Source organism: Mus caroli, unplaced genomic scaffold (genome assembly GCF_978045245.1).
Source record: "Mus caroli unplaced genomic scaffold, Mus_caroli_1 scaffold_5, whole genome shotgun sequence".
In the NCBI taxonomy this organism is placed as follows: Eukaryota; Metazoa; Chordata; class Mammalia; order Rodentia; family Muridae; genus Mus; species Mus caroli.
In genome coordinates this window covers 68,464,986-68,478,288 of record NW_028227260.1, presented here as the reverse complement: position 1 = coordinate 68,478,288, position 13,303 = coordinate 68,464,986, and the positions used below count along the sequence as shown (strand labels likewise).

The 13,303-nt window shown below is 46.6% G+C and overlaps 1 protein-coding gene across 5 annotated transcripts in view; it reads left to right on the top strand.

The window, feature by feature from the left end:
* The window catches only part of Eda (ectodysplasin A), a 407,507-nt gene extending 396,136 nt beyond the window's left edge, over window positions 1-11,371 (top strand). Inside the window, exons 4-8 of one of the 5 annotated variants that reach the window (XM_021152870.2) lie at window positions 380-559; window positions 2,009-2,043; window positions 2,963-3,014; window positions 5,658-5,773; window positions 7,505-11,371. In XM_021152870.2, the coding sequence (XP_021008529.1) occupies window positions 380-559; window positions 2,009-2,043; window positions 2,963-3,014; window positions 5,658-5,773; window positions 7,505-7,756 (635 nt within the window). In that variant the 3' untranslated portion in view covers window positions 7,757-11,371. Of the gene's footprint in view, window positions 1-379; window positions 560-2,008; window positions 2,044-2,962; window positions 3,015-5,648; window positions 5,780-6,304; window positions 6,443-7,504 lie in introns of those variants that run through there. The other 4 variants (XM_021152869.2, XM_021152868.2, XM_021152867.2 and 1 more) reach the window with 4 other exon arrangements.
* The last annotated feature ends 1,932 nt before the right edge of the window (window positions 11,372-13,303 follow it).

Sequence of the window (13,303 nt, the reverse complement as noted above, 5' to 3'; positions counted from 1 at the left end):
CAATGATAATCAAATTCTAAAAAAAATCATGAAGTGACCCCTAAGTCTGAGTTTCTAATAGTCCTTTGGACTCAGATCAGAACCTCCTTTTTGAAGTCTTGCCTGACCTGTTTCAGCATTTGGTCTGCCTCATTAATGTGGCACTCTTAATATCTTAGAACATTTTCCCTACTATGCTGGGCTCCTTGAGAACTGTTTATTTCTGTGTCCTCTAAATATGTTGCAGAAAAGGGATTATAAGCATGTTCAGCTCTTTAGCAAAAACTAGATGGCTGACTTGGTGTCATTGAAGTCTCTAGAACTCCCTGAAATTATACTCCTGACTATACAGTCTTGACAGTAACTAACTCCAAATATAACACTGAATCCTGTGTTTTAGGAAAGAAGGCAGGGCCACCTGGGCCCAACGGCCCCCCAGGACCTCCAGGACCTCCAGGACCCCAGGGACCTCCAGGGATTCCAGGAATTCCTGGGATTCCAGGAACAACTGTTATGGGACCACCTGGCCCACCTGGCCCTCCTGGTCCTCAAGGACCCCCTGGCCTCCAAGGACCTTCTGGTGAGTTCTTCTGTCTCCCACCCTTTAGGAAACTTTCCATTGCTTTTGTAGAGTAGAAACAGATAATCTTCAGGGAATTTTCAAACAGTGGCAATGTGCAGTAAGAAATCCCTAGTCTAGTGTAGAGGTGGAAAGTGAACAAGCTCTGATAGTGTCTGGCCTGCTCTAAGTCTTGTTGAGTTCAAGCTGTGCCAGACAGGCCATCTGTTCTTGCCCCATGCCAATCCTTCCATCCCATTCCATCTTTGGCTCTAGTCCTTCATATAGCGAGCCAATAAGCTCATATGAGCCAAAAACAGAGGTATGAGAAAGAGGTCCCAGCCATTCACTGGAGTTCCTGTAGTTATAGATTTGGCTTACCCTGATTTCCAGCATAGAGTACCACATGACATTTGCATGGAAATAGTTTGTGGGAGGAATGTTGGGGACTGGACAAAATGGCAACCCTATTATAATGTCTTCCCATGTACTTTGAGACTCCTTGCCTAGTGGTGTAGAAATAGCCCCTTCTAGTCGAGTGGTTAGAAATGTATGAATCACTCAAGCTGTGTCTAACAAAACCAGACACCAAGACCACTCTGTCCCTAAGCCAAATGTGTCTCACACTAGACCCTTAAATAACCATGCTGCTCGTTTAAATGCCATTCCATCCCTTTGCCTCTTTCTCCTAGCGCCCAATGGGGCATGCAACAGGTATAGCTGCAGATCCAACCCTGCCTAATTAGTGTTGACAGTAGGTAGACGGCCTGAACTCATGCTACTTGCTACGTTTTTCTCCTGCTCCCCTCCTCTATCTTGAGGTTTTCTTAAACTTAATTTCCCCAGGTCTAAGAATTCAGCAGCAGGATTCAGATTCTTTCACTTGTAATTCAAACAGGCTCAGCAGTGTTACCATGGCCACAAGAGATAAAAGTTTTTTTTTAAACCCAATCATTCCACAAATATTAATTGAACAATTTCTGTGTACAAAGAGATATATTGCTAAGTAGTCCCTGTTCTCATAGAGTTTATTTCCTAGAGTCAAAGAGACAAGATCTTTATAAATGACAGTGGCTCTTGTGAAATCAGTAAGAAGAGAACAAAGAGCTAGAAAAGCAAGTGCCATTGTTTTAAGGACATACAATGACACAAATAGCCTCTCTTTCCTCTCTGTGGGTGCTCAATGGGGCTTGCCTTGAGCCAATATTGGCCAGAGGCCAACTTCCCTGCTGGGCTCTAGACCCTCTGAAGAAGATGGTCTGTTGGTAGGGACAGGAATGGGAAGGAGGGGATATTCTCTTCCATCGACAGCCCCGTGTTGTACTATGACTCCCTCCAGCTGTAAGACCTGGAGAAGGAAATTCCTACAGGGCTGGCTGTGGAATCCAGGCTCTGGAGCCCTGGCTGCTGAAATGGGAAAGGGAAGTAGAAAAGAGCGCAGCACTCTGACTGCCCCATCCTATTTTGCAGGTGCTGCTGATAAAACTGGAACTCGGGAAAATCAGGTTGGCTGGGGATTACTGTCTTCCTGGGGAGGAGGGATGGCCTCAGGCTTGGGGTCACCTTGAAGGCTTTTGCCTATGAGATTCCCAGAGGCTTTATTTGATGTCTGGAGGGTCTGAGGTTTTCACTGGCAGCCGTTGCCAATACCTATGAATTGGAAAGGTTCGCCCTAAGGTGCTTTTAGCTAAAGGAACACAAGTCTTGCCTGGACCATTTTACTCATTTTGTGAGTGACAGAGGGTCGTGACAGCCAGATCCAATAGTCCATAGAAATAACCTGCCTGTCAGGCATATATATATATGCCTCTGACTTCTAAGCCACCTCAGATGCCTGATGGCATTCAAACTGCCTAGAATCTGAAGCTGAGAGTTTGTGTGTCCATGAAAAGCAGCCAACTAGCTGTAGGCTGAGGCCAGCCTGGGCTTCCCCCTTATAGGGGGAAGGCCTTATAGGTTCCTTCTTAGTCCTTGAGTTGTCCAATCTGTGTCTTTTGGCAGGTTCTACTGCCTAGCCTCCTTACCTTGCCCCTCCTAGCAACTAGCCTCACTACACTTATTTGGCCACAATGATAAATCTACAGAGTTGCACAGTCCTTATGTTTTGGTAGGCAATTTTATATTCACTACCTTATTCAATCTCGCCCTGTGAAAGTGGCCAGCAGAGATTCCTCTAATTCCCGCTTTACAGTTGGAGGAGATAAAGCTCAACGGCCTCCTGTTTGGCTGAAGGTCGGAGTGAAGACATGCTAGAGCTAGCGAGGCTTACTGTGTTTTAGGAGAAATATAGCTACTGATAGCTCAAGACAGAGGGAGCGGTCCAGAAATGGGATACAAAGAGTCTAGAAGCCAGAGGTAAAAACACAGGACTGCATGACACGGCAAGCAGTCATTATAGTGACTCTCTTCTTCTCATCTTCTCAGCCAGCTGTGGTGCATCTGCAGGGCCAAGGGTCAGCAATTCAAGTCAAAAATGGTAAGAATCAAAGTAGTATGTCTCCCTCCTAGGAGTTTCCCTTCCCTCATTCCCAGCCTCCAAATAATCTCAGCCAACCTAACTCCTCCCTAGTCCCTGAATATCCTTGGCATAGAAGGGCATTTCCTACTCCGTCGTGCCCTCTACTGGTTGTCCTAAGTAACTGCTTGCACCAAGACCAGATGCTACACCCAAATTGCATTCAATTTTGCTTTTTGCAGTATAAGGGGGCAAACCCGGGGCCTCGTGAATGCTAACCAAACATACTACCTTTGAACTACATCCTCAGCCCCTAAATTACATTTTGAATCCACTAATGCAGGATCTGAAAAGGACTTGGGAAACCATCTACCTAGACTGCTTTGATGTTTATATCAGTCACCATGGAAATATGTGTAATTTGATAAGCACTTTCACAGTGGAAACTAAGGAAGTTAGAACTATATTAAATAAATTATCTTGTCTGATTGCTCTATACAGAAAATGGCTGGAGAGAGTGCTTCTCCCAGAGAGGGGACATGTTAGTGTCTAGGAAGCAAGAGACACTAATGTCTATCAAAAGCAAAAACATGTTAACAGGGCTTAGAAATACTGATTTTATGTTCTACCTTCATTTATGAGATGGGGAGACAGAGTCCCAAAGAGACTAGAAATACCAACGTAAACCATACTGTCTTATGTTTGCATGGTACTTTAGAATTCCCAAATGGTTTGTCTTTTTATTTAACCTTCACAGCCACCCTATGAGGGAGGTGTTGCAATGCTCCTTTTTTTTTAAAACAGCAACAAAAACTAAAGCTCAGAGAACTTAATTTAACTAGCCCAAGATTTTGTAGTGAAGTAAGGAGCTGAGATTCAAAACCATATCTTTCTAGCTCTCTGCGCTGTGCTACGCTGCTCCAGTGATGTGTGTGTACACTCCACTGAATGATTAGGTTCATTTTCTTCCCCCAAAGAGACATGAACATTCATTAAAGAACAGCGCTTTGAAATAATGTCCAGTCTCCAGGGTGCCCAAAGCCTAAAATGCATGAACCCCCAGGAGTCTTGGAAAGCAGCAAGCCAGCTAACATAGCAGCTACTTACAGAGCTTGGAGTGGAAGGGAGGGGCTGTGAGCAGACACAGTAAAGGAAGGTTACAAAACCTCTACTTGGGGACAGCTTCTAAGAGCACAGTCAGTCCTGAAGTGTCTGTGCTGAGTTCCTCTCACCATTGGGCTTAGCTACTCCCTTGACTGCCACTTGAATACCCAGCCTAATAGCCTGGCAAGTACAAGTCAGAGTAGAGGAAGAGGAAAACACTAGCAGCCCTGTGGGAGGCCAATCACTGTGGGACCCAGGGTCTTGGGTGGGCGATCGTCACCATCCTTCCTGGAGGAATGTGGTCAGACAGAAAATAGATTTGTTTGGGTATCTAAGTGGTGGCCTTAGACTAAGTTCATTCTATAGCAAAAGCTGTTCAAATTGCCCCCACTACCATAACAGAGCAAGATAATTTCCAATCCCTGCAGGCAAATTCCCAGTAGCAGTGTCTGCTGACAGGCAGACAAGAGGAGCAAGGCCACAGTGAGAGGACACTAGGCAGAGCAGTCCACTGAAGTACTAGAGCCAGGACTTAGATGGCTTTCTTTTCCCCATGCATCAGAGAGGCAGACCTGAGACTGACCAAGAATGGATGCTTACAACATAATGTTTTTGTATGAAGAACAAATGGCTGAAGGAAAATGCCTCTGTGAACTTAGTTTCCCTCTTCTTATTGTAGGAAGGAGCAACTTTCTATCTGCAGGATGAGAGGAGAAATATACCTCCACCCTCTCATGCTTCTGTCCCCAGCATCCCCAGCTGAATTAAGGATATGAAACAAAGGCTTTGCCAAGGCTGCCTCAACTCCTAGGCACATTCAGTCTCCTGAAACCTGGCAGGCTCTCCCCCCAGCATTGTAAAGCTCACCCTCTCTGGGGCCTGGTTACCGCTGGTCACTATCCCCAGCTGCCATGGGGTCTGAGTGCCAGGGGAGCCTGATACTGAATTACCACCAACTTAGTTCTCTAGACAGATGGATTGTTTGATTAAGTGGTTTCCTGTGGGGGGGGGGGGGGGGGCCTCGGAGGCTTCCCAGAAAGGAGTGGCTGTGGAGGAGCCATAGAGAAGAATCTATTAAGAAGAGACAAAAGCACAGGAACCTCTGAGACAAGAGAGGAATTCGGGTGAAATTGCTAGCAAAGTGAAATTGAATACTAAGACTTAGCCTGCCACTCAGTGTCTGGATTTTGCCTGTGCAGTCACCATAACAACAAAGAAAATATGGTTCTGTGCCTACTCTCCTCTTTCACCATCGCCACCTCAGATTCCAGCTAGAAGGTAAAGAGCTTTATTGATGGAATGGTCAAGAATGCAAGGACAAAGACTGATACGTAGGTCCATAGGTCCCCAGGCCAGCCTAGAAGCCACTTTACAAAGAGTACACCTTTCCTGCTTCCAAATGTTCTTTTAAAATCTTGGTCCTTGAAACTTTTGTGGTCATTGGTATTAGATAGGGTTGATGGGGAACGGGGTGGTTACTGCTTGGTATTTATTTCTGTTGCCCAAATTATTTTGACATGTACTGAGTGACTGCCCTTCTCTCATACTGAGATCTTTCAGGTGGAGTGCTCAATGACTGGTCTCGCATCACTATGAACCCTAAGGTGTTTAAGCTACATCCCCGCAGCGGGGAGCTGGAGGTACTGGTGGACGGCACCTACTTCATCTATAGTCAGGTAGAAGTGAGTACGGTCTTAGGCCTAACTCTTCTTATATCCAGGGTGCAGATATGGTGCAGGCCACCTAGGGGCACTGTGGAGCAAGCCAAAACCATCCAATGGCTAACTTCTTGCAGTGCTGGGGAAAGGCGTGGCGGATTTCACACTGGGAGGGAGTTGAAGGGAGGGAAGACCAATAAACCCATTTCATTTTTCCCCTAGAAAACTATCACTGAAAAACTGTAAAGAGGCCTCTCCAACACCCTGCTGTCTGATCCCCTCTTGCAGGGCCCAAGGCCCTCATTTCCCCTCTGAGTTGTTTGGTTCCACAGACGGACCTGACTTGCTCTAAGTTTTTAAGACTAAGTTCCAGAGCTACAGAGACCCCTCCCCCACAATACTGCTAGCTTGGGCATGATAATGAACAGTGCTCCTGTGAACCTTCTCTCTACCTCAAGAAGATTTCTGACTGTCTTTCCTTCCTCTTTCTCCCATTTGTTTCTGTCTGTTTCTGTTGTTGTCACCTTCTTCTTACTGTCATTCTCCCAGACCTTGCTCCCCTCCACTTTTGTCCTTCTCCTGCCCTGGGCCCATTCCCCACAGGTCTGCCAGTGGCCATTCGTTTCCATCCCTCATTGCGTGCCTCCATCGGGGCTCTCCTCAGAGCTACAAGTACATAAGCCTTGAGGTCAGGGTTACCAGGAGGTAGGCAGCAAACAGGGAGATGAACAGAAGGACTATGCAACTGACAAACGGCTCTCAAGAAAAAAAAAAATGAATAGAGAAGTTGGGTTAACCAGCACTAGTCTGGCACCCAGGAGATGATGTGCCATTTAAATATGTTACTTCCAATCAAAGAGCCTGTGGAGTCACTTTTATGAAGTGATTTAAGGTATCAAATGAAGGACAGTCCCCACTCCTATGGGGCACTGTGGCCATAACCCCAATATCTTGTAGACTAAATTCCATTTAGTAGTGGTGAAAAATCGGAGCTGAGGGTGGGATGTGCTGGCGAAAGGTAATGAAGGATGGAGATTAAATGTCTGGACTCAGGAGAGGATTAGGAGTAAGGTCCATGTGAGCTAAGAAAGTCTCCATGAGGCCAAGCCATAGGCTATACTTCCTCCTGGCCACAGAATGAAGTTAGGTGCCTAGGATTTGCATCCAGTGTCTCACTGTATACGCCAGCTCCCCATCTCTCAGGATCTGCTTCTTCAGGCAGCAAGAGAGAGGGCCGAGCTGTGCTGAGTCTGGGAGAGGACTGCAGGACAGAAGAGTATACCGTGAGCTTAGGAAGCTCCTGTTCACAGCCTAGAGAAGTGAGAAGTCAGGACTGCGACCTCCCTGGGGCACCAGGGATCTCTAAGTGTATTCCTAAATTGTCTTTAGTGTGGGAACTGGAAGTTGGTGTGTCCAGAGCATTGATTAAGCGCCCAAGGAGTGTGAAGCACTGCTTCGCGCCAGGGTTATGGAGTGGAGCCAGTGAAATGGCTCATAAGGCAGCTCTCGGCCTCAGGGAGTCCATAAGAAAGGTTTGCTCAGCCCTGCGAACCCATGGAGTAGGGGAAGGGCATTGTGATCCTGTCACCCTGCTGTTCCCTGCTGACCAACAGGCACAGTTTCGGGTGGCACTGCCCCTGCATAGGTTATACTGGCAGCTCATCTGAGGAGGTTCTATCTGCTCACCAGGGGAGGGCCCTACCCTTTTTTCCTCTCTCCCCCAATCCCTTCTTGTTGCCTCTCACCCAGGTCTACTACATCAACTTCACTGACTTTGCCAGCTACGAGGTGGTGGTGGATGAAAAGCCCTTCCTGCAGTGCACCCGCAGCATTGAGACAGGGAAGACCAACTACAACACTTGCTATACTGCAGGCGTGTGCCTCCTCAAGGCCAGGCAGAAAATCGCCGTGAAGATGGTGCACGCTGACATCTCTATCAATATGAGCAAGCACACCACCTTCTTTGGGGCCATCAGGCTGGGCGAAGCCCCTGCATCCTAGATTCTCCCATTCCATCCTGGCCCATGCCCCTGCCCCAGGTTTGGGAGCCAGGACTCCCAGAACCTCTAAGTGCTGCTGTGTGTGGAATGAGGTATATTGGCGTTGCAGCCACAAAGAGAAATGCCCCATGCTATTTATTCCCCAGTGACTCCAGGATGACAAGGCCTATGTGACTTCCCAGAAAGACCTTGAGTTGCCAGGACAGTTGATGGAGCCCCAGGGTTGTCAAGAAGCAGAACCTTCTTAGGCTCCCTGCTGACTGGCTTATGGTGACTCCTCAACCCTTAGGTCCCTCATCAGATGTATCATTTGTTGCACTAAAATGAGGATCCAAGACAGTAGGCCACAGAAAGCAAAGGTGCACTCCAGATTCTAGGGGTGATGGGGGGCTTCTTCTCTCCTGGCTGGGGGTGCCATTAGGTTGCAACTTAAGGAGAGGGTCAGGTCAGAAGAAGGCACATCCTTGTGGCAAAGACCTGGGCAATAACCTACCAAGTTAATATCCTTGACAGAAGAGGCATTCTTGCTGCATTGCACTATAACCTACTAGAGGCTCAAAGAAAACTTCCCACTCAGGCCGAGAGGTATACTGTGGCAGCTTGCTGGACTCCAGAGCTAGGAACTTTGCTTTGCCTTGGAATCATGCAGGAATGACCATATGCCTGCCTATGTAAGAAGCTATATTTGGGGTCATGCATGTCTCACTGTGTTTACAGCTCTGTTCCACTCTCAGAAAACTACCTGGAGTCTTCCCACCTGTCACCTCCCACCCCAGCCTGACAGGAAATTCTATCTTCTTTCTCCTCAGTGCCTACCTCTGCTTGAGACAGGTGCTTCACAGTGTACTCTTTAAATTACTTGGGCACAAAGAATTTTCCATTGATTAGGCATACAATTATTATTCATCTAATTCTAATAAAATTGTGTCTGGGAACAGATGGTTAAACTGGATAACCTCCAAAAGCCCCTTAGAGTTTGAACATAGGTGGCACTTGATAGTTACCTGCCACAGTAGATTTTGGAATTCCCAAACCCTACACTCCCTTGGACATCAGCACAATATAGCTTTTCTACCTTTCCCAGGGAGGGGGAGAAAGTGGGGATAGAACAGGAAATGTTGTCCATTTTTGTTGAGACCCAAGCTCTTATCTGAAAGACCAGCAGGTCATGGCCCATTAGCCCAGTCTTTCTGTGGTGCTTTCCTAGAGCATCTGTCTGGCTATTGAGCAGGGCTCTCACACCTACTTCAGATCCAAAGGCACCTCCACCAGTTTTCCTGCATTATCTTATGCTAGGTTCATGAGACTTCTTTCCAATTGCCTAGCTTCAGGGTACCAGGCACAGCCTAAAGCTGGAAGGATCAACCTGGTCCAGCCGGTTCCTCTTGCTCCTGAAATGTATTTCTTTTTGAGGAGATGGAGAATGCATCCCTGAAATTCATCAAGAATATCAGGTACTGAGTTCTCAGCTGTACCTCCATTTCCCAGTAGCCACATTGCTTGGTCCTTCATGGGTCAGGACAAGAGGTGGTAGGCCAGGACTCTTTTATGCAATGCTAATGACAGCCTTACAACCAGAAATGAGGTCAATTTTAGACATGCATCTGCCCCTGGAGGCCTTGAACAATCAGCAGTGGTAGCAAGAACTAACAGACCCTCTCCTTAGTGTTTGAAGGTTGCTTCCTCTTAATTTCCTTTGAAGAAGATGGGGCAGAGAATTATCACAGTTACCATTGTATAGGTACGGCTGGGAGAGAAAGCGCTTTCACTAAGAACTCACCCATAAGTCACAGACCTTAGCTTTTAGTGAGGTCTGACTCCCAAGCTAGTGTCTTACCACACACTGTGTGGAATTTAGGTTCCGAAAGAAAAATTAAAAGTGATCACATGGAACTGATATCATTGCAGAGTCCTAGGGAGAAACCTAGCAATGCTCAGTTTTCATTGCTATGGTACTGCCTAGTCTCTTGGCTGCCACAGGCTCTGTAGAGGAAGTCTTGGATGTTTTCTAATCCTGAGTTGAGCTCTGGGACCCACAGAACTGGGAGCCTTCATGACCTTTCACCCATCTGATAAAAGCAGCAACCATCACACAAGGAGATGCTATGTGGGGCAAGGTCTTCTGTCTTCCATTCCTGACCCTAGCTACTAGTTCTGGGAGCCAGTCTGCTTCCTGGGGTTAAGTGTGACTCCTCTCCTCCTGCCATATTACAAAGGCCTTCATGTTGCCAGAACATCTTCCTCGTGTTGATGTTGAGAGGTTGCCCTCTTGAGAATGGAGGGAAAACCTAAAAGCACCATTCCAGAGCCACATGGCTGTGGAGAAAGAGAGGAAGTTTCCTAACTGTGCCCCTGCAGGACATGCCAACCCCATCATATGCTCTGTGCATGGAGATCATAGGAGAAGTGGGCTTCTTACTTCCCTGTCTTCATTCTGAATCCTCACAAGGAGCCCCAGATGAAGAAGGCTGGGGGAAGGAAATAGGAAAGAATGGGGGCGCCTGCTGTGCTGTACTCATTGGCAAAGTAATGAAGCATTTACTGATAGGGAAATAGGGATATAGATTTACAGTTTGGAATTGTCATGATGTGAAGTTATCCCAAGGTTAGCATAGAGAATGGGATGGGGACATGTTTGTGTAAGCAGATGACATGTTAGAAGAAAAATTGCACCGCAGGAGCCTCTACCAGCTGCTTGAGCTTCAAAAGCCAAGCTGGCACAAAATTGTACCTGCTGGATGAACGTTATGTGGCTACCGGTTCCCTGGAAGGTGTATCATTTTGCCTTAGTTGCCCCTGCACCCATCCTGAGCCTAATCTCTGCAGCTTAGTAAGAAAAGGCCAAGGACCCTAGAGACAAGGGCTTTGGTCCTCATGTGAGTGCTTGCATTTTATGCATCTTCTAGTGGATGCAAACAGATGTAGAGAAATCTTTGACCTAGAAAGGCTTTTAGAGGGAATGCAGCCCAACCTACATCCCATCCTGTTACTCATATGCAATTGATGTCCAGACAGGGAAACTGGCCCACCTAGGACAGTGTGCAGGCAGGCCCCCACCTCCAGACTCAGCAGGAGAAGGAGGCAAAGCAACCTGTCCCATGGGGCCTCCTCTTTCATACACTTTATACACCCACAGACTCAAAGCTAGAAGTGTTTATCTCCCTTCAGGAGCCTGGTGAGGCAGGGTGTGGGTCTACAATCTCCATCATAACTTGCCTCCCCACACATAGTCCCCCAAGATATTTGTGCACCTCCCACCTCTGGGCTGGAAGCTTTAGGCTGGCTCTGAGCCAGACAGATTTTAGGCTTCTCTTGTGTTGCCTGAGGCCCCACCCTTGCCTGGGCTTTCCCTGGGCCATGCCTACTACAGAACCTGATTTGTTTTCTTAATTCATTTCAGGGCTCTCTCCAGGAGAGGGTGAGGTGTGTCATTTCTTTCTTCAAAAAGCTTCCAGCTGATGAGGATAAGGGGAGAATGGCCTGGAGCAGGCCCAATGCTGCTTTGGGGAATCAGCATCCTGTGTGAGATACTGTGTATAGAAACTATATATATAATGTATATAAACAGGGATGTAAGTTTGTGTAAATTAATGGTTTATTCTTTGCAAATAAAGTGCTCCCCTCACCATCCTTGACATTATCTTGAGCTCTTCCCACATGACACATGCTTCTTTGTAAATGATGATGCCACCACAAATGAGGACCAAGAAACCCCCTTTGGTGAGAGCACCAGAAGGAAGCTGGTCCAAAAGTCCTATCTGTGTATCCCACATGGTCTCTCTGCTCTAAACTACATACCTCCACCCTATTCACCTTTAGTTCTTCTAGAACTACAAGTCTCAGGGGCTCAATGTGTTGCCAGAAGGCATATTTCCACAGGACAAGAACACACAGCATGGGGCTACTTTCAACTTGAATGGGACATCTACAAGGCTCCAAGCCTTCCCTAAAACAGCTTGGAGAAATCTAACCTTAGACCCCTCAATTGACATACAAATTGACTCCTTTGCTGACCAAACAAATGCCCAAGGATGTTAAGTAGCCCCCCTAAGACCACTCAACTATTAAGTGTCTCAGCCTGGCTTGTTCCCTGGTATGCTTACCACTGTGCCCTGCTGCCTCAATTGCCTGACCCTATGCTGCTTGCTGGAAGGTATTCTAAGGAAGAAGAGAAGAATAGCAGCCAGTAAGGAATAGGTAGCTCAGAATAATTATGGGAATGTCTCACAACCCCAGCAACTTTGGCCAATTATGGAGAATATGACCCTCAAGTAATGTGAATGAGCCCACAATGGCCAAATAAGCATGGCTTGGATACTGATACCCAGGTTGGTCCTCTTGCTGCTTTGGAGAGAGGGTTTCAGTTAAAGAAGCCTGGAAAACTTAAGAACGCCTTTGGATGTCGCTCAGTGGTAGACCATATCTTTAGTGTAAGACCCTGGATTTGATGCCTGCACTCCTAAATAATAATAATAATAATAACACCTTATGGGAAGCTCAAGGAAAGTAGACTCTCTGGCACAAGAAACAGCACAGGTAGAAAAAAGCAGGAGACCACGCCTTTTGCCATACCATGCACAAACAACCACATAAGATAGGCATTCAGGACAGAGGGAGAGTGTCACACTGTAGTAAGTACACAGGATGTCTTAAACCAACTTGATAAACTTGATGCAGGTAAATAATTGGACCAGATGACATCCATCCAAGAGGGCCTATTTACCCAATTGTGTAATATGTGATTGCAACAACCACTGGGCTAAGAGTGACTTGCCACTCAGAGACTCAGAAAGCAAGGTTCTTCATGGGTACTGGAGGTCAGGTATCACATCAAAGAGCAGAGTTAATGAGGCCAAGCTAGTGCATGCAAATTTCTGAGGGGGAAATGGGAAATTAGGTCTAAACCACTGACCATTCTAGTATAGCTTTAGTAGATGGAAGGTAGGTATGACAATGGTCACTAAGGTATATAAAATTACTTCACCGTTCAACACACTACCCTGTACTTTCTTTTAGAAATTGAGACACCATGAACCTTAGGACATTGTTTCTTAGGAACAAGAAATGGATTAGCTAGCTGGGGGAGAATAATTTTGTGTCACTCTCCAGTTTATCATGTTTAGTCACATGCAGTAGCATTTAAATTTGACAGAAACCTTTGAGGTAAGCAAGGGAAGGATTGTTAGTCCCATTTTACAGCTAAAGAAAAAAGATAAAAGGTGATGGATTGCCCTTAAACATCATAGGTCTTGAGGATGCTACGGACTGAACCCAATGTCCCCTGGCTCTTGAGATACCCAGTCCTGTAAGAGTCTTGAAGCCAGGACAATGGCAGACACACAAGGTCTTAGAGCCCTCCAAATAGACCAGCTGGAGCACACAGTACCAGAGATGGGCTGTTTATTCTACCCACAGGTTTCCTTGCTAATGCTAATGCTTTCATGAAAGTCCAATGACTTCAGTGGACTTCTGCCTAGAGTCTTCTCTGTCTCGGGGGAAAGGACAAAAACTAAGAGAAAGAAGAGGGAGGTGGGAAAGGATGGGCACA